The 25,874-nt window shown below is 42.4% G+C and overlaps 1 protein-coding gene across 1 annotated transcript in view; it reads left to right on the top strand.

Moving 5' to 3' along the window:
• The first annotated feature begins 8,893 nt into the window (after positions 1 to 8,893).
• LOC124008163 (glycogen phosphorylase, muscle form) overlaps positions 8,894 to 25,874 on the top strand; it is a 28,599-nt gene continuing 11,618 nt past the window's right edge. Inside the window, exon 1 of the mRNA XM_046319231.1 lies at positions 8,894 to 9,266. Within this exon, the coding sequence (XP_046175187.1) occupies positions 9,024 to 9,266 (243 nt within the window). The 5' untranslated portion in view covers positions 8,894 to 9,023. The remainder of the gene's footprint in view (positions 9,267 to 25,874) is intronic.

Here is a 25,874-nt window from a genome sequence, read left to right as displayed (position 1 = left end):
TTCAGTAAAATGACATGACCTGTGCTATACTCTCTTAATCACAGTCCTGGTTAACGTGCAGAGAAACTCCTCAAACAAGGGAGGTGGTGTGGTTGAATTTGTACATTTTCTTTACAGAATTTTTCTGTTTTTAAAAGTTAGTGTTTTTGTTGCCTGTGTAGGCTCTCTGTGTCCATCCAACACTGTTGCTGTGCATAGAGTATATGGTATGCCTTGTATCTATTTTGCAGGGCTTACTCCCCTCCATGGTTGGCTTATAACTGTTTCACCATCTCTCACACCAAATAAATCACCTCAAACAAAAGCTTTGCTTTGCCGACTGGACTGGAGCTGAAGCTTAGTAACTATTCGTTTTCATTTACAGTGATATTTTACTGTTCTGATGATCCAGCCAGTTTAGTAGGCATGGCAGTCCAATGGACTCGAGCTTCATTCATCGTCATGTTCCATTCATTTGCTGTGGTTTCACGGCGCTGAATAGTTTTGTAATTACACCTGATGTGAAGTGTAATTGCGCAGATCTTTTGGATGTGAGAATCTCCTTCCTAATTCTTTTGTCAGAGAAACGGGTATTTTGTAATGCTGTCTGATTTCAGAGGTTTTGGGTTCTATCAATTTGTTTGCATAATTTCTAATCCCCTATAATTTTTTTTTTGTCATTTGTTTTTCAAACCCTGTAAGCTGTTTCTAATGAACTTTTTCCCCAGATGCAAATTAATTTAGGTCCATGAGGATGCAGCAGGGAATAGGACTTGGGATCCTAGAGTGAGTTGGCTTAAAAAGATACTCTGAACTACTTCTGATTCTGATCGTATGCGTGATTGTTCTGTTAACAACCTCTCCCCCTCCTTGCTATGATCTGTAGCTGTGTGCAGTGCTTATATCACCTCTGCAACATCACCACGCCTTCTGTTCTCTTGCTGTTGCTTAATGAGAAAAAAGAATACATGATGTTAGATGATGATATACAATTTGTATTTTTACTCTATTTTTGGAATTGGTTTGTCAGCCCTGTTTTCGGTCTAGCCTGAATGAATAGTCCTTGCAATGTTGCTTGATTGTTATTAAAACTGAATATCTTTAATTTTGCTGTCGTTTTCTTTTTGCCTTGCAAAGGTGTCATCGCTGACGCTTGAATGCAGCTTCCACAGACCATCTTTTTAATCCGTGTAGACAGAATGCTTGCTCAGCCTCCCTCAATTTATGTAACATCCTAGTCATGAGGCTGTTTTTCTGTATACTATGTCTGCAGTCCTACATCCAAGAATACAAGTACTTTTATTGGTTTTACTTTAGTTTCTTTCACATGGCTTGTGTAAATCAATCTTGCAGGTAAAAACAAAGGTGTGCAGGTGAGGTTGGGTTTATGAAAACCACACAAAAAAAAGATGTACAGTTGAAATCAGAAGTTTACATACACTTTAGCCAAATACATTTAAACTCCGTTTTTCCACAATTCCTGACATTTAATCCTAGTAAAAATGTACTGTTTTAGGTCCGTTAGGATCACCACTTTATTTTAAGAATGTGAGATGTCAGAATAATAGAGAATGATTTATTTCAGCTTTTATTTATTTCATCACATTCCCAGTGGGTCAGAAGTTCAGACTCAATTAGTGCTTGGTAGCATTGCATTTAAATTGTTTAACTTGGGCCAAATGTTTCTGGTAGCCTTCCACAAGTTTCCCACAATAAATTGGGTGACTTTTGGCCCATTCCTCCTCACAGAGCTGGTATAACTAAGTCAGGTTTGCATTGTCTATGGGATTGAGGTTACGGCTTTGTCATAGCCACTCCAATACCTTGACTTTGTTGTCCTTAAGCCATTTTGCCACAACTTTGGAAGTATGCTTGGAGTCATTGTCCATTTGGAAGACCCATTTGCGACCAAGCTTTAAAGTCCTGACTGATGTCTTGAGATGTTGCTTCAATATATCCCCATAATTTTCTTTCCTCATGGAGCCATCTATTTTGTGAACTGCAGCAAAGCATCCCCACAACATGATGCTGTCACCCCAGTGCTTCACGGTTGGGATGGTATTCTTCAGCTTGCAAGCCTCTCCCTTTTTCTTCCTAACATAACAATGGTCATTTTGGCCAAACCGTTCCATTTCTGTTTCATCAGACCAGTGGACATGGCACCAAAAAAGTACGATATTTGTCCCCATGTGCAGTTGCAAACCGTAGTCTGGCTTTTTTATGGCCGTTTTGGAGCAGTGACTTCTTCCTTGCTGAGCGGCCTTTCAGATTATGTCGATATAGGACTTGTTTTACTGAGGATGTAGATACTTTTGTACCTGTTTCCTCCAGAATCTTCACAAGGTCTTTTGCTGCTGTTCTGGGATTGATTTGCACTTTTCGCACCAAAATATGTTCATCTCTAGGAGACAGAACGCGTCTCCTTCCTGAGCGGTATGACTGCTGGGTGGTCCCATGCTGTATATACTTGCGTACTATTGTTTGTACAGATGAATGGGGTACCTTCACCCGTTTGGAAATTTCTCCCAAGGATGAACCAGACTTGTGGAGGTCAACAATTTTTTTTCTGAGGTCTTGGCTGATTTCTTTTGCTTTTCCCATGATGTCAAGTAAAGAGGCACTGAGTTTGAAGTTAGGCCTTGAAATAGAGCCACAGGTACACCTCAAATTGACTAAAATAATGTCAATTAGTCTATCAGAAGCTTCTAAAGCCATGACACCATTTTCTGGAATTTTCCAAGCTGTTTAAAGGCACAGTCAACTTAGTGTATGTAAACTTCTGACCCACTGGAATTGTGATACAGTGAATTATAAGTGAAATAATTTGCCTGTGTAAACCATTTTTGGAAAAATGACTTGTCATGCACAAAGTAGATGTTCTAACTGACTTGCCAAAACTATAGTTTGTTAACAAGAAATTTGTGGAGTGGTTGAAAAACAAGTTTTAATGACTCCAACCTAAGTATATGTAAACTTCCGACTTCAACTGTGTGTGTATGAACATATATATATATAAATTCAGCAAAAAAAGAAATGTCCCTTTTTCAGGACCTTGTTTTTCAAAGATAATTAATAAAAATCCAAATAACTTCAAAGATTGTCATTTTAAAGGGTTTAAACACTGTTTCCCATGCTTGTTCAATGAACCATGAAAAATGAATGAACATGCACCTGTGGAAATGTTAAGACACTAACTGTTTACAGACGGTAGACAATTAAGGTCACAGTTATGAAAATTTAGGACACTAAAGAGGCCTTTCTACTGACTGAAAAACACCAAAAGAAAGATGCCCAGGGCCCCTGCTCATCTGCGTGAATGTGCCTTAGGCATGCTGTAAGGAGGCATGAGGACTGCAGATGTGGTCAGGGCAATAAATTGCAATGTCCGTACTGTGAGACGCCTAAGACGGTGCTAAAGGGAGACAGTGGCAGACCACGTGTAACAATACCTGCACAGGATCGGTACATCCGAACATCACATCTGCGGGAAAGGTACAGGATGGCAACAACATCTTCCCGAGTTACACCAGGAACACACAATCCCTCCATCAGTGCTCAGACTACGCAATAGGCTGAGAGAGGCTGTACTGAGGGCTTTTAGGCTTGTTGTAAGGCAGGTCCTCACCAGACATCACCGGCAACAACGTCGCTTATGGGCACAAACCCACCGTCACTGGACCAGACAGGACTGGCAAAAAGTGCTCTTCACTGATGAGTTGCGGTTTTGTCTCACCAGGGGTGATGGTCGGATTTGCGTCGAAGGAATGAGCGTTACACCGAGTCCTGTACTCTGGAGTGGGATCGATTTGGAGGTGGAGGGTCCATCATGGTCTGGGACGGTGTGTCACAGCATCATCAAACTGAGCTTGTTGTCATTGCAGGCAATCTCAATGCTGTGGGTTACAGGGAAGACATCCTCCTCCCTCATGTGGTACCCTTCCTGCAGGCTCATCCTGACATGACTCTCCAGCATGACAATGCCACCAGCCATACTCCTCGCTCTGTGTGTGATTTCCTGCAAGACAGGAATTTCAGTGTTCGGCCATGGCCAGCGAAGATCCCGGATCTCAATCCCATTGAGCACGTCTGGGCCCTGTTGGATCGGAGTGTGAGGGCTCGGACCATTCCCCCCAGAAATGTCTGGGAACTTGCAGATGCCTTGGTGGAAGAGAGAGGTAACATCTCACAGCAAGAACAGGCAAATCTGGTACAGTCCATGAGGAGACCTAGTCTATGCTGGGAGTTATTGAGAGCTGATTTGGCAATGTGAAGATAGGAATTCCAAAGTATGGAACCTTTATCTGATAGAGAATGGACCATATGTGGCAGTGGGGAGGGTGAAGGTTATCTGTGTGTGTTGTATGCATGGATTTCAGAATGAACCTGGAAGAATCCATTGAAGGGTGTGGGTGGGAGGTATTTGTAGATGAAGGTGCAGTCAACATGTAAGCACAAGTCTGACAAGTTGGTCAGTGTATAACGTGAAATTCTAGCAAATGGTAATTGACCTTTTTAGCAATATGATACATGGGTAAATCCATTTGAATTCAATCACTTTTTGACAACATCCCTTTTGATTTAAACAAACAAAACTTTCCACACATATTTGCCCATGGAAGAAGTGGTCAGAAAAGGACGTTTTGGACCTGAATGCCAAAACATTCAGGAGATTAAGGTGCTCATACCCCACCATACCACGAGACATCCATGTCTTTATCACTAGAAAATATACACGAGATTGATATCATTTAAAATCTTACAAACATTGTTGTCAAATTATTGAACAAATATTATCTAAAAACACTTACACTCAGATTTGTTCACATTCACGTAATGTTGTTGCTTCGACCCTATTTGACATCATCTGAGGTTTTTGTGCTGAGCCTGACATCAGTTGAGACAACATGCTCTTGAATACTTGCTATATTGTATTTACTTCGCCACCATGGCCTATTTATTGCCTTTACCTCCCTTATCTCACCTCATTTGCTCACATTGTACATAGACTTATTTTGCCACTGTATTATTGACTTTATGTTTGTTTTACTCCATGTGTAACTCTGTGTTGTTGTACTGTATGTGTCGAACTGCTTTGCTTTATCTTGGCCAGGTCGAAGTTGTAAATGAGAACTTGTTCTCAACTTGCCTACCTGGTTAAATAAAGGTGAACTATACAGTGCCTTGCGAAAGTATTCGGCCCCCTTGAACTTTGCGACCTTTTGCCACATTTCAGGCTTCAAACATAAAGATATAAAACTCGCAGCAAAAGGTGGCGCTACAAAGTATTACCTTAAGGGGGCTGAATAATTTTGCACGCCCAATTTTTCAGTTTTTGATTTGTTAAAAATGTTTGAAATATCCAATAAATGTCGTTCCACTTCATGATTGTGTCCCACTTGTTGTTGATTCTTCACAAAACAATACAGTTTTATATCTTTATGTTTGAAGCCTGAAATGTGGCAAAAGGTCGCAAAGTTCAAGGGGGCCGAATACTTTCGCAAGGCACTGTATATATATTTTTAAATAAATACAACAGGGTGGTTTCATTTCTATCACAGAAATATAATGAATAGAATGGACCTATCCCTTCAGACCGCTGCAATTTATCTGGTACACCAGTTGCAATTGAATTGAATTGAAATGTTAACTTCTAATTGCTACAACAAAGATGACCACCGGTCCACCCACGGTCGAATTTCAAATGTCTTTCTATTACATTGATCATCAGATATATGGGACCAGAAATCATCCCTGGCATTCCCAACACACTGGCCTATTTGTTTCCTTGAGGCCGCCCATACCAGCCAATTGTTTTCCTCGATTCCCCCACACCAGCCCATATTTTCACTTGAGGCCCCCATTATTAGACAGATAATGATCTGCGGTCTGTATAACTTTTTTTTTTTGGCGCAAAATTATCATGATATGGCTAATAATTGTGGCCTCTGGGAAAATATGGGCTTGTGTGTTGGAAATGCCAGGGCCGATTTCTGGTCCCAGTCCGTCCCTGAGAGGCTGAATAGAAATTTGATAAGAGCTCAGAAAATATTTTATTGTCTGGTATGGTTTTCAGGCAGATAGAATCTTACTCCCAAATAATAGGCTATACATCACGCAGTCCTGACAGCTGATAGGCTACATGGCTCACACCCCCTCATATGCACAACCCCTCAATGCCAGCATCCCTTTTCAACCTTTCGAGGGAGTTTTGGGGGATTCTCATTAATTATGATTAGCTCTGCATATTGTCATTAAGAGGGTCAACTCTTAATTGGGCTGAAGCTTCTGTAAGACTCACGCTGTACTTGAAATAAATTATGGGTGCATTCATAGAAATGCAGCTGTGCAGGACTGGCATACCAACTCTGGTGTCCTTGTCCATACTTGAAGAGACAATGGCAGGGGTTCAGATTGGCCATCTGGCAAATCAAATAAAAGTTTATTGGGCTTGTATACAAAAATCTGTCAGACGCCAGATGGGCTAGACCATTTTTTAGGAGGGTATGCTGGTCAATTTTTAAAAACATTTTTATATCATTTATTTGGGGTAAAAAATAGCCGGCCTGTTAATATAGACTACATGACCAAAAGTACTGTATGTGGACACCTGCTTGTCGAACATCTCATTCCAAAATCATGGACATTAATATGGAGATGGTCCCCCCTTTGCTGCTATAACAGCCTCCATTCTTCTGAGAAGGCTTTCAACTAGATGTTGGAACATTGCTGCAGGGACTTTCTTCCATTCAGCCAAAAGAGCATTAGTGAGACCTCACTAATGCTATTGTGGCTGAATGGAAGAAAGTCTGGGCACTGATGTTGGGTGATAAAGCCTGGCTCGCAGTCAGCGTTCCAATTCATCCCAAAGGTATTCAATGGAGCTGAGGTCAGGGCTCTGTGCAGGCCAGTCAAGTTTTTCCACACCAATCTCGACAAACAATTTCTGTATGGGCAGAATTGTCTAGAATGTTATTGTATGCTGTAGCGTTAAGATTTCCCTTCGGACCTAGCCCCCAAAACAGCCCCAGACCATTATTCCTCCTCTACCAAACTTTACAGTTGGCACACGCTATGCATTGGGGCAGGTGGCGTTCTCCTGGCATCCACCAAACCCAGATTCGTCCATTGGACTGCCAGGTGGTGAAGAGTGATTCAAGAGAACATGTTTCCACTGCTACAGAGTCCAATGGGGCGAGCTTTACACCACTCTATCCGGCGCAAGGCATTGCACATGTTAATCTTAGGCTTGTGTGTGGCTACTCTGCCATGGAAACCCATTTCATGAAGCTCCCAGCGAAATGTTCTTGTGCTGACATTTCTTCCAGAGACATTTTGGAACTCAGGAAGGATTGGTACAACCGAGGACAGATTAATTTTTACGCACTACACGCTTCAGCACTCGGCAGTCCCGTTCTATGAGCTTGTGTGGCCTACCACTTCGTATCTGAGCCGTTGTTGCTCCCAAAAGTTTCCACTTCACAATAACAGCACTTGTTGTTGATCTGGGGCAGCTCTAGCAGGGCAAACATTTTACGACCTGACTTGTTGGAAAGGTGGCATCCTATGCAGGTGCCATGTTGAAAGTCAATGAGCTCTTCAGTAAGGCCATTCTACTGCCAATGTTTGTCTATGGAGATTGCATGGCTGGGTGCTCGTTTTTATACACGTCAGCAACAGGTGTGGCTGAAATAGCTGAACCCACTCATTTGAAGGGGTGTCCACATACTTTTGTATATATAGTGTATTTTTGTAGAAACCTAGGCTATAGCCTACCTTTTTCTCTGTTGACATAATCTAGCATCTTTCTCAACTGGGAAGATTCAGTGAGGAACATTCCCCCTGCCAGGATTGGCCGGCCCAGTTGAGTTCAAAGTCAAACATGCCAGTTAACCAGACAGATCCTACTGAAGTTGCCGAAATGGCCGGTAAAAAATGTAAAGGTTGGTGTCGAGATTTTTAAAAAAGCTCTCAAAGCCTGTGCAGCAAAATGTGGGCTACCAAATTAACAGATGTTAATGTTTAAATAAAAAGTTATGCTGGTGCTTTTGCCAGCTGAACTAAAGAAGCAAAAAAGTGAGCAAGTATTGTGAGGCAAATGCTACCACTACCAGCTGAGTCAAATTTGGATGATGAGGACCAAGAACGTGATTCTAGGCTCACAGACAGTTTAAACAGGGAATCTGCCGTTGCTACATCAATTTTTGGACTTATTGATATATATTGATTCTTGAAAAATATAACTTATAAATGCCTCATGAGCTTAGTTCAACCGCCATACCTTGCATCAGAGCTCAAAATATTAGTTTGTTTTACTCCCATATTTGTAAACAATGTAAATGCAAACAAACACTGTATAGACTCAAAACACGGTTAAAACTATATTTTTTATATCATGGATGGTCAGTCCTTGCATCCATGGCTTTATCTATGAATTTGAGAGCTACATTACTCCAGACCCATCCCTCAGCTTTTTACCAAAACAGAGGAGGGGTGGTATGCTATTGTTTCAATTAAGGATTATTCTAGCTTTGTTTTGTGGCTATATAGTGTTTGTTTACATATACTTTGTTTACAAACATTGGAGTAAAACAAGACAATATTTTGGGTTCTGATGGGATACAACATTTGAGCGGTTGGTGCCGGGGCTGGCGGTATGGCGGTATGGTGCAATATTGCCAGAGCAGTCCACCACTGGACGGTCGTCCCAAGTTACCACGGTCACAAAATCATAAACCCCGCCCATTTCAACAATTATCTTCTTAAAATCTGATTTTATACCTAACCGTAACTTTATCCACACTGCTAACATTATGCCTAACCTTAACGTAAGACCAAAAAGCACATTTGTGTTTTCTTTAAGCTTTACGATATAGACTTTGTGGCTGTATTATCGCGTGGGTCCCCACTGGTCAGAGGGAGGCAGGGCAAACACTGTGACAAGCATAGGCATAACACAGTTAGTTACTTGCCATCTCTCATCAGCCTAGGTCGATATTTGCCATTCGGATCTACAGTCGTACAATATAAAATACGCATTTACCAAGATGCCTAAGCCATTGACAGACCAGGAGAAGAGAAAGCAGATATCGGTGCGAGGGCTTGCAGGTGTGGAAAATGTTTCAGACCTCAAGACTAATTTTAATCGCCATCTCCACTTTACACTTGTAAAGGACCGAAATGTGGCGACCAAAAGGGACTACTACTTCGCCTTGGCCAACACAGTGCGCGACCATCTGGTTGGCCGATGGATCAGGACGCAGCAGCACTACTACGAAAAAGACCCCAAGGTAAGCAGTCGAGTTGCCGCAGTGACACAGTGTTCCCGTCCCATCGCAATCTTCCGCACATATTGCAGGCTTCCGCACGTAGGCCTACGCCTCTGTCAGACTCCGGGTAAAGTGGGGAGGGGGTGGTTTTCCCAGGGAAATATCACTGCGCATTATGTGAAATTATGCTGAAATCTAGACTCTGCGCTTCAGACGCTAAAATTACAGAAGTGTTATGCTCATATAATATCAATTGAAGGGAAAGTAGACTATTTCATCATCAATGTGATTATGCAGGGTAAATGGTAAAGGAATGCCAAATTCTACATTGAGCGCTCCATCAAAGCTCCTTGCTAGTTAGGCTACATTATGATGTTGCATCTCTGGATGAGAAAACATTCAGTACATTTCTGTATATAATCTCATTCTTAATCACTGAGTTGATAAATAAACTGGAGACAGCATCCAAGATGGACGCCTGTCGTTTTCAACATAATCTACTCACGTTCGCATACTGTTATCATTTTTTTTCTCCATAATATAAATTCCATACATTTTGAAGGATATACATTTAAATGTATAACACAAAACATCACAAACACGCAACAACAAAAACGCATACAGGGTTGTAAATTCAAATACATGTAAAATGCTTAAAGCTGCAATATGTAACTTTTTGGGCGACCCGACCAAATTCACATAACAATGTGAGTTATAGGCCTGTCATTCTCTTTGAAAGCAAGTCTAAGAAGTCGTAGATCTGTTCTATGTGCGCTATTTCAATGCTTCCTGTTCTTACATTTTTGTGTCTTTAATTTTCGGTTTTGTACACGACCTACAATATTTTTGTTTATGTAATATATATTTCACAGCGGTTTAGAAGTTACAATGATTCTCTACACTATACTTGCTTGGTTTGTCACATAAACTGAAATGAGGCTAACTATTATAATTTCAGCAACCAGGAAATGGCGAGCGATTTCTGGATAGTGCATCTTTAAGAGTAGCAATAGATTGAATTACTTTCTTATTCTTATAGAGCATATTTTTTAATGTGACAAAGTAAATATTTAATTCAACCTTTAAAAATACAGAATATTATTTGTTATGTTCTTAAAGAAAGTAATTTTATGGGTGTAATATTGTGCAAGAGTTATGAACAAATGCATCACATACGGTTCATTAGTTGAGAATCTTGGATTATTAAACACAAAAATAACATCATACATTTGCAGATTTAATGTCTACCCAGAAAATAGTTACATACACACATTGGAAAAATACATGTTAAATTGATTCTGTCCAATTCTAGTGAATCTTTTTTTCATTTCAACAATTTACGATCTGTAATTTGCTAGAAGTCTTGCTTAAGACTAATATCCACTGAGGCTGATATGGTTGATCCATTTTTGCTGCAGATCTCTGCCTCCTTGATTGCTGAATCATTAACCCATATTTTTAACCTGGCAAATATATCTGGTACTATCCCCAAGGATTGGAAGGCGGCCCATGTACTTCCCGTTCACCAAGGTGGTGACCCTAAATAATTATCGACCAATTTCTTGCCTAGGTAAAATATTAGAATTATTGATTATTTCTCAGCTAAGATCTTTCTTATCTTTGAAATGTATTCTAAATGTGCTGTACATCAGACAGGTTTAAGACCAGGTCATAGCACTATCTATGCTGCATCCCTAGTTATAAATGATTAACAGTATGGATAAAAGGCAACATTGTGCTGTCATCTTCATTGACCTTTCAAAGGCTTTCAATACTGTTGATCAATGTAACCTGCACTTGTATGCAGATAATACTGGGTATGCTATTGCCCCCACAGTTAACCAGGCTCTATCTGAACTACAGTCTGTCTTCATTGTATTACAGAAAAACTTTATTGACCTGAAATTAGTATTAAATGCAGGTAAAACAAAGTATATGTTGTTCTCTAGAGTGCATAAAAATAACTAATGATTTAAGCATATGTACTTTGGATGGTGTCTATATTGATCTTGTCCCTGCTTGCAAAAATCTGGGCATCTGTATAGATGAAAAGCTGTTTTTTAAAAAGCATATTGATGAGGTAGTTAAGAAGCTGAGAATAAAAATGGGCTTCTTCTATAGAAATACAGCGCATTTGGAAAGTTTTCAGACCCCTTGACTTGTTCCACATTTTGTTACGTTACAGCCTTATTCTAAAATGTATTACATTGTTGTTTTCCCTCATCAATACCCGATAATGACAAATAAAAAACAGAAATATCACATTTAAACAAGTATTCAGACCCTTTGCTCAGTACTTTGTTGAAGCACCTTTGGCAGCGATTACAGCCTCAAGTCTTCTTGGGTATGACGCTACAAGCTTGGCACACCTGGATTTGGGGAGTTTCTCCCATTCTTCTCTGCAGATCCTCTCAAGCTCTATCAGGTAGTATGGGGAGTGTCGCTGCACAGCTATTTTCAGGTCTCTCCAGAGATGTTCAATCAGGTTCAATTCCAGGCTCTGCCTGGGCCACTCAAGAACATTCAGAGACTTATCCCGAAGCCACTCCTGTGTTGTCTTGGCTGTGTGCTTAGGGTCGTTGTCCTGTTGGAAGGTGAATCTTCTCTCCAGTCTGAGGTCCTGAGTGTTCCGGAGGAGGTTTTCATCAAGGATATTTCTGTACTTTGCTCCCTTCATCTTTCCCTCAATCCTGACTAGTCTCCCAGTCCCTGCTGCTGAAAAACATCCCCACAGCATGACGCTGCCACCCCCATGCTTCACCGTAGGGATGGTGCCAAGTTTCCTCCAGATGTGACGCTGGGCATTCAGGCCAAAGAATTCAATCTTGGTTTCATCAGACCAGAGAATTTGGTTTTTCAAGTGGCTTCTGTCTGGCCATTCTGCCATAAAGGCCTGATTTGGTGGAGTGCTGCAGAGATGGTTGTCCTTCTGGAAGATCCACCCACCACCACAGAGGCACTCTGGAGCTCTGTTAGAGTGACCATCGGGTACTTGGTCATCTCCATGACCACGCCCTTCTCCCCCAATTGCTCAGTTTGGCTGAGAAGCCAGCTCTAGGAAGAGCTGAGGTGTTCTTGGGGACCTTCAATGCTGCAAAACAAGTTGGTACCCTTCCCCAGATCTGTGCCTCGACACAGTCATGTCTCGATACAGTCATGTCTCGGAGCTCTATGGACAAATTATTCTACCTCATGGCTTGTTTTTTTTTTTTGCAAACATTTTTGAAATGCTGGTTTTGCTTTGTCATTATAGAGTATTGTGTGTAGATTGATGTGAAAAAAACCTATTTCATCCATTTTAGAATAAGACTGTAATGTAATAAAATGTGAAAAAGTCAAGGGGTCTGAATACTTTCTGAATACACTGTATTATGTGACTTGTTAAGCAAATTTTTACTCCTGAACTTATTTAAGCTTGAAATAACAAAGGGGTTGAATACTTATTGACTCAAGACATTTCAGATTTTATTTTTTTATTCATTTGTAAACATTTCTAAAAGCATAGTTCCACTTTGACATTATGGGGTACTGTGTGTCTTTTGTCTGCGCTTATGTCTGCACTTATGTACAGCTCTGTTCCATTCGAACCACAGGTTTTTTCAATGGGTTTCAAGTGTGGAGACTTCTTTGTGGATTTTGATGTGTGCTTGGTGTTATTGTCTTGCTGGAAGATCCACTTGCGGCCAAGTTTCAGTCTCCTGATATCCGAAGTCTATGCCGTATTCTGAGGCCTTGAACCTCTTGTCCACTTTAGTAGTGTTGTTTTTGAGATTCACAAAGTCCCCCAGCATGTAGGGCTCCACTGTCACACAGTCCACCACCTCACCCGTCTCCAAGATCTGAAACACAACAACCAGCTGTCTAAACAGGAGGCAGGTTCACATCTTCTGAAGATTTCTAAACATTACTAGTGCATAACATTTGTCATTTAGCAGACGCTCCTAGGACCAGTGGAAGCAAAATAGCCCCATAACATCAAAGGTCCATCACTGTATTTGTAGGTAGTTATGGGTTTTGATTTTGTTCATGCATACCTACTGTAAAATATGATGGTGGATATTTGATGTTATGGGGCTATTCTGCTTCCACTGGTTCTGGCGCCCTTGTTAAGGTCAACAGCATCAACGTTGTTGCCTCTGCCAGGAGGCTGAAAGTTGGCCGGATGTGGATCTTCCAGCAAGACCATAACCCCAAGCTAGAGGTCGACCGATTCATCGGAATGGCGTATTAATTAGGGCCGATTTCAAGTTTTCATAACAATCGGAAATGGGTATTTTTTGCCAAATTTGCCAAATGTATTTATTTAATTAAAAAAAAATTTTTTTAACACCTTTATTTAATCTTTATTTAACCGGGCAAGTCAGTTAAGAACACATTCTTATTTTCAATGACGGCCTAGGAACAGTGGGTTAACTGCCTCGTTCAGGGGCAGAACGACAGATTTTCACCTTGTCAGCTCGGGGCATCCAATCTTGCAACCTTACAGTTAACTAGTCCAACGCAATAACGACCTGCCTCTCTCTCGTTGCACTCCACAAGGAGACTGCCTGTTACGCGAATGCAGTAAGCCAAGGTAAGTTGCTAGCTAGCATTAAACTTATCTTATAAAAACAATCAATCATAATCACTAGTTAACTACACATGGATGATGATATTACTAGATATTATCTTGCGTGTCCTGTGTTGCATATAATCTGACTGAGCATACAAGTATCTACAGTGCCTTGCGAAAGTATTCGGCCCCCTTGAACTTTGCGACCTTTTGCCACATTTCAGGCTTCAAACATAAAGATATAAAACTGTATTTTTTTGTGAAGAATCAACAACAAGTGGGACACAATCATGAAGTGGAATGACATTTATTGGATATTTCAAACTTTTTTAACAAATCAAAAACGGAAAAATTGGGCGTGCAAAATTATTCAGCCCCCTTAAGTTAATACTTTGTAGCGCCACCTTTTGCTGCGATTACAGCTGTAAGTCGCTTAGGGTATGTCTCTTATCAGTTTTGCACATCGAGAGACTGAATTTTTTTCCCATTCCTCCTTGCAAAACAGCTCGAGCTCAGTGAGGTTGGATGGAGAGCATTTGTGAACAGCAGTTTTCAGTTCTTTCCACAGATTCTCGATTGGATTCAGATCTGGACTTTGACTTGGCCATTCTAACACCTGGATATGTTTATTTTTGAACCATTCCATTGTAGATTTTGCTTTATGTTTTGGATCATTGTCTTGTTGGAAGACAAATCTCCGTCCCAGTCTCAGGTCTTTTGCAGACTCCATCAGGTTTTCTTCCAGAATGGTCCTGTATTTGGCTCCATCCATCTTCCCATCAATTTTAACCATCTTCCCTGTCCCTGCTGAAGAAAAGCAGGCCCAAACCATGATGCTGCCACCACCATGTTTGACAGTGGAGATGGTGTGTTCAGGGTGATGAGCTGTGTTGCTTTTACGCCAAACATAACATTTTGCATTGTTGCCAAAAAGTTCAATTTTGGTTTCATCTGACCAGAGCACCTTCTTCCACATGTTTGGTGTGTCTCCCAGGTGGCTTGTGGCAAACTTTAAACAACATTTATTATGGATATCTTTAAGAAATGGCTTTCTTCTTGCCACTCTTCCATAAAGGCCAGATTTGTGCAATATACGACTGATTGTTGTCCTATGGACAGAGTGTCCCACCTCAGCTGTAGATCTCTGCAGTTTAAATTTTTTATTTTTATTTCACCTTTATTTAACCAGGTAGGCTAGTTGAGAACAAGTTCTCATTTGCAACTGTGACCTGGCCAAAATAAAGCATAGCAGTGTGAACAGACAACACAGAGTTACACATGGAGTAAACAATTAACAAGTCAATAACACAGTAGAAAAAAATGGGCAGTCTATATACAATGTGTGCAAAAGGCATGAGGAGGTAGGCGAATAATACAATTTTGCAGATTAACACTGGAGTGATAAATGATCAGATGGTCATGTACAGGTAGAGATATTGGTGTGCAAAAGAGCAGAAAAGTAAATAAATAAAAAACAGTATAAAAACAGTATGGGGATGAGGTAGGTGAAAATGGGTGGGCTATTTACCAATAGACTATGTACAGCTGCAGCGATCGGTTAGCTGCTCGGATAGCTGATGTTTGAAGTTGGTGAGGGAGATAAAAGTCTCCAACTTCAGCGATTTTTGCAGTTCGTTCCATTCACAGGAAGCAGAGTACTGGAACGAAAGGCGGCCAAATGAGGTGTTGGCTTTAGGGATGATCAGTGAGATACACCTGCTGGAGCGCGTGCTACGGATGGGTGTTGCCATCGTGACCAGTGAACTGAGATAAGGCGGAGCTTTACCTAGCATGAACTTGTAGATGACCTGGAGCCAGTGGGTCTGGCGACGAATATGTAGTGAGGGCCAGCCGACTAGAGCATACAAGTCGCAGTGGTGGGTGGTATAAGGTGCTTTAGTGACAAAACGGATGGCACTGTGATAGACTGCATCCAGTTTGCTGAGTAGAGTGTTGGAAGCCATTTTGTAGATGACATCGCCGAAGTCGAGGATCGGTAGGATAGTCAGTTTTACTAGGGTAAGCTTGGCGGCGTGAGTGAAGGAGGCTTTGTTGCGGAATAGAAAGCCGACTCTTGATTTGATTTTCGATTGGAGATGTTTGATGTGAGTCTGGAAGGAGAGTTTGCAGTCTAGCCAGACACCTAGGTACTTATAGGTGTCCACATATTCAAGGTCGGAACCATCCAGGGTGGTGATGCTAGTCGGGCATGCGGGTGCAGGCAGCGATCGGTTGAAAAGCATGCATTTGGTTTTACTCGCGTTTAAGAGCAGTTGGAGGCCACGGAAGGAGTGCTGTATGGCATTGAAGCTCGTTTGGAGGTTAGATAGCACAGTGTCCAATGATGGGCCAAAAGTATATAGAATGGTGTCGTCTGCGTAGAGGTGGATCAGGGAATCGCCCGCAGCAAGAGCAACATCATTGATATATACAGAGAAAAGAGTCGGCCCGAGAATTGAACCCTGTGGCACCCCCATAGAGACTGCCAGAGGACCGGACAGCATGCCCTCCGATTTGACACACTGAACTCTGTCTGCAAAGTAATTGGTGAACCAGGCAAGGCAGTCATCCGAAAAACCGAGGCTATTGAGTCTGCCGATAAGAATATGGTGATTGACAGAGTCGAAAGCCTTGGCGAGGTCGAAGAAGACGGCTGCACAGTACTGTCTTTTATCGATGGCGGTTATGATATCGTTTAGTACCTTGAGTGTAGCTGAGGTGCACCCGTGACCGGCTCGGAAACCAGATTGCACAGTTGAGAAGGTACGGTGGGATTCGAGATGGTCAGTGACCTGTTTGTTGACTTGGCTTTCGAAGACCTTAGATAGGCAGGGCAGGATGGATATAGGTCTATAACAGTTTGGATCCAGGGTGTCTCCCCCTTTGAAGAGGGGGATGACTGCGGCAGCTTTCCAATCCTTGGGGATCTCAGACGATATGAAATAGAGGTTGAACAGGCTGGTAATAGGGGTTGCGACAATGGCGGCAGATAGTTTCAGAAATAGAGGGTCCAGATTGTCAAGCCCAGCTGATTTGTACGGGTCCAGGTTTTGCAGCTCTTTCAGAACATCTGCTATCTGGATTTGGGTAAAGGAGAACCTGGAGAGGCTTGGGCGAGGAGCTGCGGGGGGGCAGAGCTGTTGGCCGAGGTTGGAGTAGCCAGGCGGAAGGCATGGCCAGCCGTTGAGAAGTGCTTGTTGAAGTTTTCGATAATCATGGATTTATCGGTGGAGACCGTGTTACCTAGCCTCAGTGCAGTGGGCAGCTGGGAGGAGGTGCTCTTGTTCTCCATGGACTTCACAGTGTCCCAGAACCTTTTGGAGTTGGAGCTACAGAGTGATCATGGGCCTCTTGGCTGCATCTCTGATCAGTCTTCTCCTTGTATGAGCTGAAAGTTTAGAGGGACGGCCAGGTCTTGGTAGATTTGCAGTTGTCTGATACTCCTTCCCTTTCAATATTATCGCTTGCACAGTGCTCCTTGGGATGTTTAAAGCTTGGGAAATCTTTTTGTATCCAAATCCGGCTTTAAACTTCTTCACAACAGTATCTCGGACCTGCCTGGTGTGTTCCTTGTTCTTCATGATGCTCTCTGCGCTTTTAACGGACCTCTGAGACTATCACAGTGCAGGTGCATTTATACGGAGACTTGATTACACACAGGTGGATTGTATTTAGCATCATTAGTCATTTAGGTCAACATTGGATCATTCAGAGATCCTCACTGAACTTCTGGAGAGAGTTTGCTGCACTGAAAGTAAAGGGGCTGAATAATTTTGCACGCCCAATTTTTCAGTTTTTGATTCGTTAAAAAAGTTTGAAATATCCAATAAATGTCGGTCCACTTCATGATTGTGTCCCACTTGTTGTTGATTCTTCACAAAAATATACAGTTTTATATCTTTATGTTTGAAGCCTGAAATGTGGCAAAAGGTTGCAAAGTTCAAGGGGGCCGAATACGTTCGCAAGGCACTGTAAGTATCTGACTGAGCGGTGGTAGGCAGAAGCAGGCGCGTAAACATTTATTCAAACAGCACTTTCGTGGGTTTTGCCAACAGCTCTTTGTTGTGCGTCAAGCATTGCGCTGTTTATAAATTCAAACCTATCAACTCCCGAGATGAGGCTGGTGTGACCGAAGTGAAATGGCTGGCTAGTTAGCGCTTGCTAATAGCATTTCAAACATCACTCTCTCTGAGCCTTGGGGTGGTTGTTTCCCTTACTCTGCATGGGTAACGCTGCTTCGATGTGGTGGCTGTTGTCGTTGTGTTGCTGGTTCGAGCCCAGGGAGGAGCGAGGAGAGGGACGGAGGCTATACTGTTACACTGGCAATACTAAAGTGCCTATAAGAACATCCAATAATCAAAGGTTAATGAAATACAAAATGGTATAGAGGGAAATAGTCCTATAATAACTACAACCTAAAACGTCTTACCTGGGAATATTGAAGACTCATGTTAAAAGGAACCACCAGCTTTCATATGTTCTCATGTTCTGAGCAAGGAACTGAAACGTTAGCTTTCTTACAAAGCACATATTGCACTTTTACGTTCTTCTCCAACACTTTGTTTTTACATTATTTAAACCAAATTGAACATGTTTCATTATCTACTTGAGGCTAAATTGATTTTATTGATGTATTATATTAAGTTAAAATAAGTGTTAATTCAGTATTGTTGTAATTGTCATTATTACAAATACATGCGGTTTTGTAAAAAATCGGCCGATTTATCGGGATCGGCTTTTATGGTCCTCCAATAATTGGTATCAGAGTTGAAAAATTATAATCGGTCGACCTCTACCCCAAGCACACATCAAAATCCACAAAGAAATTGTTAATCAGTAGCAATATGCTAAATGCGTTTTCATGAAAGAAGCTATGCAAATATAGCAACAAGATAACAATATGAATTTTTAAAGTGTGATGTTGGTGATGTAGACGCCAACATCAACTTGCTCCACTATAGCCCGTCGATGAGAATGGGGGCATGCTCGGTCCTCCTTTTCCTGTACTACACAATCATCTCCTTGGTCTTGATCATGTTGAGGGAGAGGTTGTTTTCCTTGCACCACAGGGTCAGGTCTTTGACCTCCTCCCTACAGGCTGTCTCATTGTTGTCGGTGATTGGGCCTACCACTGTTGTGTCATCAGTAAACTTAATGATGGTGTTGGAGTCATGCCTGGCCGTGCAGTCATGAGTGAACAGAGAGTACAGGAGGGGACTGAGCACGCACCCCTGAGGGGCCACCGTGTTGAGGATCAGCATGGTGGATATGTTGTTACCTACCCTTACCACCTGGGTGCGGTATTCCTTTTTCCAGGTGTGAAAGGGCAGTGTGGTGTGCAATAGAGATTGCATCATCTGTGGATCTGTTGGTGGAGCATGCAAATTGGAGTGGGTCTAGTGTTCCTGGGATAATGGTGTTGACGTGAGCCATGACCAGCCTTTCAACGCATTTCATGGCTACAAATGTGAGTGCCACGGGTCGGTATTCATTTAGGCAGGTTTCCTTAGTGTTCTTGGGCACAGGGACTATGGTGGTCTGCTTGAAACATGTAGGCAATACAGACTGAGACAGAGAGAGCTTTGTACACGTCTCTATGTGTGGAGTAAAGTTGGTCACATTTAACATGCTAATAGAAATGAGGTAAAACTGATTTAAGTTTCCCTGCATTAAAGTCCCCGGCCACTAGGAGTGCCGCCTCTGGATGAACATTTTCCTGTTTACTTTATGGCAGTATACAGCTCATTGAGTACGGTTTTAGTGCCACCCTCGGTCTGTGGTAGTATGTTGACAGCTACGAAAAATACAGATGAAAACTCTCTAGGTAGATAGTGTGGTCTACAGCTTATTATAAGATACTCTACCTCAGGCGAGCAAAACCTTGAGACTTCCTTAGATATTGTGCACCAGCTGTTGTTTACATAAATGCATAGGCCCCCGCCCCGTGTCTTACCAGAGGCTGCTGTTCTGTCCTGCCGATAGAGTGTATAACCCTTCAGCTGTATGTTCTCAATGTCATTGTTCAGCTATGTCCCGTTGGTTGGATAAACATGCTTTCAGTTCGTCCCATTTATTTCCCAGCGATTGAACGTTAACTAGCAGGACGGAAGGCAAAGGCAGATTAGCCACTCGTCGCCTGATCCTCACAAGGAACCTTGATCTCTTTCCGCGAAATCTCAGTTTCCTTCTTCAGCGAATAACAGGGATCTGGGGTGTTTGTATAATATCCCTCCCGTCCAACTCAGTGAAGAAGAACTCTTCATACAGTTTGAGGTAAGAAACCGCAGTGCTGATGTCCAGAAGCTCATTAGAAGCAACATTATGTACAAAACAAGTTATGAACAACGCAAAAAAAACAAACAGGATAGCATGGTTGGTTAAGAGCCAATAAGATGGCATCCTTCCCCTCCGGCACCATCACATAAACAATAGCGTAGATAAAGTTAGTAGACAAACAAGCAAGCAGTATTAACTCAAAAGCGGGCCTTAATTCGCATTAAAAAACAAGTGCACAGAATTTGCAAAAAATTCCATGTCAATTAACAACTACATGTAGCATCAAGAAAACTGATCAATGAGTATGTTTATATGCACTCTAATAATTCAATAATAAACTGCTGATGGCAGTAGGCCAGGCACGTACACAGATGGGGGTCTACCTGTGCCTTCCACTTGCTCCTTTGCCGTCCCACTCGCCAAGTGCCCTTTTGGGTGGTGGTATAATTTTATTTTTGAATACAGGTTTTGGCATTGTTCTGAACTGACTGCCCGCAAGTCGTCATGACATCTTCAAGTTCGCCACCCTCTACCCCCACCCAGTCCTTTTGTTGCGCCTGTTGTTCTGGCCTGTAGAGAGCTCGCACGCACAAAACAAGCTCTCAGTCTTATGGCAGAGTTAGATGTTCATCCACCCCTTCCAAACTTTTTTTATTCGCAGTTACTTCAAACGTCAAATTTCAAAGTGTTTTTGTTGCTCCTGCTGCTCGTAAGTTTAGGCACTCATTCCAAATGGTTACGGTAAGGGTTAAGTTTTGGGATAGGGTTAAAACCAAAAACCAGCTTGCACGATGGAGATCGAACGCACAACCTTCTGATCCAGAGTCATGGGACCACCCCCGCCCACAACACCCTAACAAAACCCAAGCCTACTTGATGGTAACAGCGCTCACTATTGCCCCAGTGGCCAGTTTTGAAGGCATTTCCCGACGTCCTTAGGACATGGATAGACGTTAATCTTGAACTACCTGGCTGCGCATGCTTTTCTGCTGTCCGGTATTCAAATTTGAGATGTAGTCACCGGTCCAGTGTATAGCTAGCTACCTAGTTTAAATATCAACAGTACTGCAACAGCAGCAAAACATTTGATTGATACTTGATTTACATCATCAATATTCGGTCTGGTTGGCTGATACACGCAGCAGAGAGAGGCAGAAAGAGAGAGGCAGAAAGAGAGAGGATCAGATGCATCAATGAGGCCTCCGACTCAACTCCCCCCCCCTTCAGTCGGGAGTTGGACATGTGTGTCAGGGCAGCAGCAACACAGACCACAATATACTAAAATATCCAAACAAGCCAGCCTGACATTTATCATGAGTTAGAAGATTATGAATATTAAATTATTAAGTTATTATTTATAAATCGAAAGAGCATTAAAGATTTAAAAAAAGCAATCAGTCAAAAAAAAGGGGGGATTGTGCTCTTTTTTTCATTTTGAGCACCTGCGCCCTGAAAGGTCTGTGTACGGCCATGTAGTAGGCCTGACGTTGACATTACTAGTCATATAAACGCCTTACTCTGTTTATATGAATCGGTGTAAAACGTAAAGTCATGATCGGCATAAGAGGTCTCCTGCAACACGGTGATCAATAAAGACCCTGAGAAACATATTTGACCAATACCTCCATGCCCTGTAAGAAATATAAATAATCATTTGTTTACACGAATCCTTAGTTGATAACCCCTGGTCATCTAGAGTTCAATTACATTTTTGGTATTCGGCCCATTTTCCTATAATAGTAATTTCTCATAATCAATCCATTCTTCCCAAAGTCTTCATGTTTACAAATGCATTTAATAGCTGTAGTAATAGTTCTAACACTGCTGTTATTTAGAGTGTTTATGTAACCCCATCTACACCAATGATTGGCATCTCCCTCCCTAGTCGCTCTAACCTTTTAGAAGGGACCACTAATGCGACTATTTTTAACAAGCGACTAGATGCCTTTGTCACTTTATCATGGTCACACTCAATGAGACAGTAGGGAGCTCTGTTTTCCATGTCCTCATTTGCATGCCCTCCTATTGTCGGAAAAACCCCATTTGAAATGTCACAGGTCAATCGAAGTCTCGGGTGTCGTTCCCTCCTAACTCTTCATTTAGGATATCAAACACACCATCCCGATCAATTATGTTGTAGCACTTTATACAACGAGTGGGTCTAATCCTGAATGCTGATTGGTTAAAACCGCATTCCAGTCAGTGTCTGTTCCACAAGTTATCACAGGCTAAATATATAACGTTATTGTTTCAGTATTCAAATTCGATCTTCAGCTGTCCCATAGTAATGAACGTGTTGGGAGTCGGGACGAGACAGACAGGCAGCCAGCGTTTCTCAGCCAGTCAAAATCATGACTCAGCTGGCATATTTTTTATAGATATATACAGGGCACGACAAAGCCTATTTCCCCCTCAGGAAACTAAAAAGATTTGGCATGGGTCCTGAGATCCTCAAAAGGTTCTACAGCTGCATCACTGCCTGGTACAGCAATTGCTCGGCCTCCGACCGCAAGGCACTTCAGAGGGTAGTGCGTACGGCCCAGTGGGGCTAAGCTGCCTGCCATCCAGGACCTCTACACCAGGCGGTGTCAGAGGAAGGCCCTAAAAATTGTCAAAGACCCCAGCCACCCCAGTCATAGACTGTTCTCTCTACTACCGCATGGCAAGCGGTACCGGAGTGCCAAGTCTAGGACAAAAAGGCTTCTCAACAGTTTTTACTCCGAAGCCATAAGACTCCTGAACAGGTAATCAAATGATTACCTGGACTATTTGCATTGTGTGCTCCCCACACCACCCCTCTTTTTACGCTGCTGCTACTCTCTGTTTATCATATATGCATAGTCACTTTAACTATACATTCATGTACATACTACCTCAATTGGGCCGAACAACCAGTGCTCCCGCACATTGGCTAACCGGGCCATCTGCATTGTGTCCCGCACTTCGTTTCGTTTGACATGTTTTAATTGACATTTCTTTGTAAATCAAATCAAAGTTTATTTGTCACGTGCGCCAAATACAACAGGTGTAGACCTTACAGTGAAATGCTTACTTACAGGCTCTACCCAACAGTGCAAAAAAGGTATTAGGTGAACAATGGGTTAGTAAAGAAATAAAACAACAGTAAAAAGACAGGCTAGATACAGTAGCGAGGCTACATACAGTCAGGCTGATTGAGGTAGTATGTACATGTAGATATGGTTAAAGTGACTAAACTGTTCGCTGCCCTGGCCCCCCAATGGTGGAACAAACTCCCTCACGACGCCAGGACAGCGGAGTCAATCACCACCTTCCGGAGACACCTGAAACCCCACCTCTTTAAGGAATACCTAGGATAGGATAAGTAATCCCTCTCACCCCCCCCCCCCCTAAGTTTTAGATGCACTATTGTTAAGTGACTGTCCCACTGGATGTCATAAGGTGAATGCACCAATTTGTAAGTCGCTCTGGATAAGAGCGTCTGCTAAATGACTTAAATGTATGTAAATGTATATATGATGAACAGAGAGTAGCAGTAGCATAAAAGAGGGGTTGGTGGGTGGCAGGAAGTTTGCAGCCTTTCCAGCTTCAGTTTGAAGTGATTGTTTTAGCTGTGTTGTTGGCTAGCTCCTCTGAACAACAGTGCCCTGACGAGTGAGCACATTTTCTATGTCAGGATGGATGTATCCAAATAAATGGAACTAGAAAACAGCTTAAACAAATGCAAATGCAGCTACTTTGCTGTTATTCTGGCTGCTTTGACGTGACTGTAAGTTAGCCGTAGTTGGCTAGCTAGCAAGCAAGGGATAAGAATGATGCCCGCCAGTATGGCAATGGAACATTTGAAACGAACGACTGGGTCGCGTCCATAGATACAGAACAAAAAGACTGAACGACTGGGTTGCATCTCTGGCAACCAAACCGATAGAAAGAACGACCAGCCGGCTTGGGTAGCAACCTTAGATTTGTGTAGGGACTATATGACATAGTATGAATAAATTCATCAAAATAACATAAAAAAAAAAAAAAAATAGGTAAATCATTATTTAAATAAGATAGTAACCCATTGTATAAAAGTGATAATGCACTCAAAGCCGGTGTTTGAAGGATAACTTCTTCTGGGGTCTAACAACACCCATGCCAATATATCCTCCAAACACCGGCTTCGAGGGCATTATCACTTAAGTGGGGTGGCAGGGTAGCCTAGTGGTTAGAGTGTTGGACTAGTAACCGAAAGGTTGCAAGATCGAATCCCCGAGCTTTGAGAGCATGCCCCTGAACAAGGCAGTTAACCCACTGTTCCTAGGCCGTCATTGAAAATAAGAATTTGTTAACTGACTTGCCTAGTTCAATAAAGATTTTTTTTAAATCATAAATAAATAAAAAGTAGTGACCTTAGAAATAATGAAGCGAAGAGGCATTTGCAACTAGAGGCATAAAAACTCTAGATCACCTTTACTCTGCACACATCTCTGTTGGGTAGAGCCCCGCTTGCAAAGCTCTCCCTTGCCCTCCATTTACCAAATGTGACCATATCTCAAACAGGAAGTACCAGTGACGCTCTCAATACGGTAGTGGTCCGATGAAGCAGAAGCTAAACGACAAGACTGTTTTGCTAGCATTAATTAGTGCTTCATTAATAAGTGCCTCGAAGACGTTGTCCCCACAGTGACCTTACGTTCATATCCCAACCTGAAGCCATAGATTACAGGCAACAACCGCACTGAGCTAAAGGCTAGAGCTGACGATTTCAAAGACCGAGAGACTAATCTGGATGCTTATAAAAAATTCCGATACGCCCTCCATCAAACAGACAAAGTGTAAATGCCTTTTATGCTCACTTTGAGGCAAGCAACACTGCACCACCATGTATGAGAGCATCAGCTGTTCCAGACAACTGTGTGATCACGCTCTCTGTAGTATATGTGAGTAAAACCTTTAAACAATTTAACATTCACAAGGCCGCAGGGCCAGACGAATTACCAGGATGGGTACTCAGAGCATGTGCTGACCAGCTGGCAAGTGTCTTCATTGACATTTTCAACCTCTCCCTGACCCAGTCTGTAATAGCTACATGTTCCAAGCAGACCACCATAGTCCCTGTGCCCCAGAATGTCAAGGTAACATGCCTAAATGACTATCGCCCTTTAGCACTCACATCTCTAAAAATATAATGCTTTGAAATGCTGGACATGGCTCACATCAACATCATCATCACATACAGTGGACCCACTCCAATTTGCATACCGCCCCAACAGATCCACAGATGACGCAATCTCTATTGCACTCCACACTACCCTTTCTCACCTGGACAAAAGGAAGACCTCTATTAGAATGCTGATCATTGACTAAAGCTCAGCATTTAACTCTATAGTGCCCTCCAAGCTCATCACTCATCACTCTCCCTCTGACACTGGATCCTGGACTTCATGATGGGCCATCCCCGGGTGGTGAGGGTAGACCACAACACATCCACCACACTGACCCTCAACACGGGGCCCCTCAGGGGTATGTGCTTAGTCCGCTCCTGTACTCCCTCTTCACCCACGACTGCGTGTTTGTGCATGACTCCAACACCATCATTAAGACCCAACAGTGGTGGGACTGATCACTGACGATGATGAGGCAGCCTACAGGGAGATCAGAGACCTGGCAGTGTGGTGCTAGGACAATAAGAACTCCTTCAACGTCAGCAAGACAAAGAAGCTATTCGTGGACTACAGGAAAAGGAGAAAAGGAGGGCCAAGCAAGCCCACATTCACATCGATGGGGCTGTAATGGACAGGGTCAAGCGCTTCAAGTTCCTCGGTTTGCACATTACT

This window comes from Oncorhynchus gorbuscha, linkage group LG21 (genome assembly GCF_021184085.1).
Source record: "Oncorhynchus gorbuscha isolate QuinsamMale2020 ecotype Even-year linkage group LG21, OgorEven_v1.0, whole genome shotgun sequence".
Classification (NCBI taxonomy): Eukaryota; Metazoa; Chordata; class Actinopteri; order Salmoniformes; family Salmonidae; genus Oncorhynchus; species Oncorhynchus gorbuscha.
This window is presented reverse-complemented; position numbering and strand designations above follow the sequence as displayed.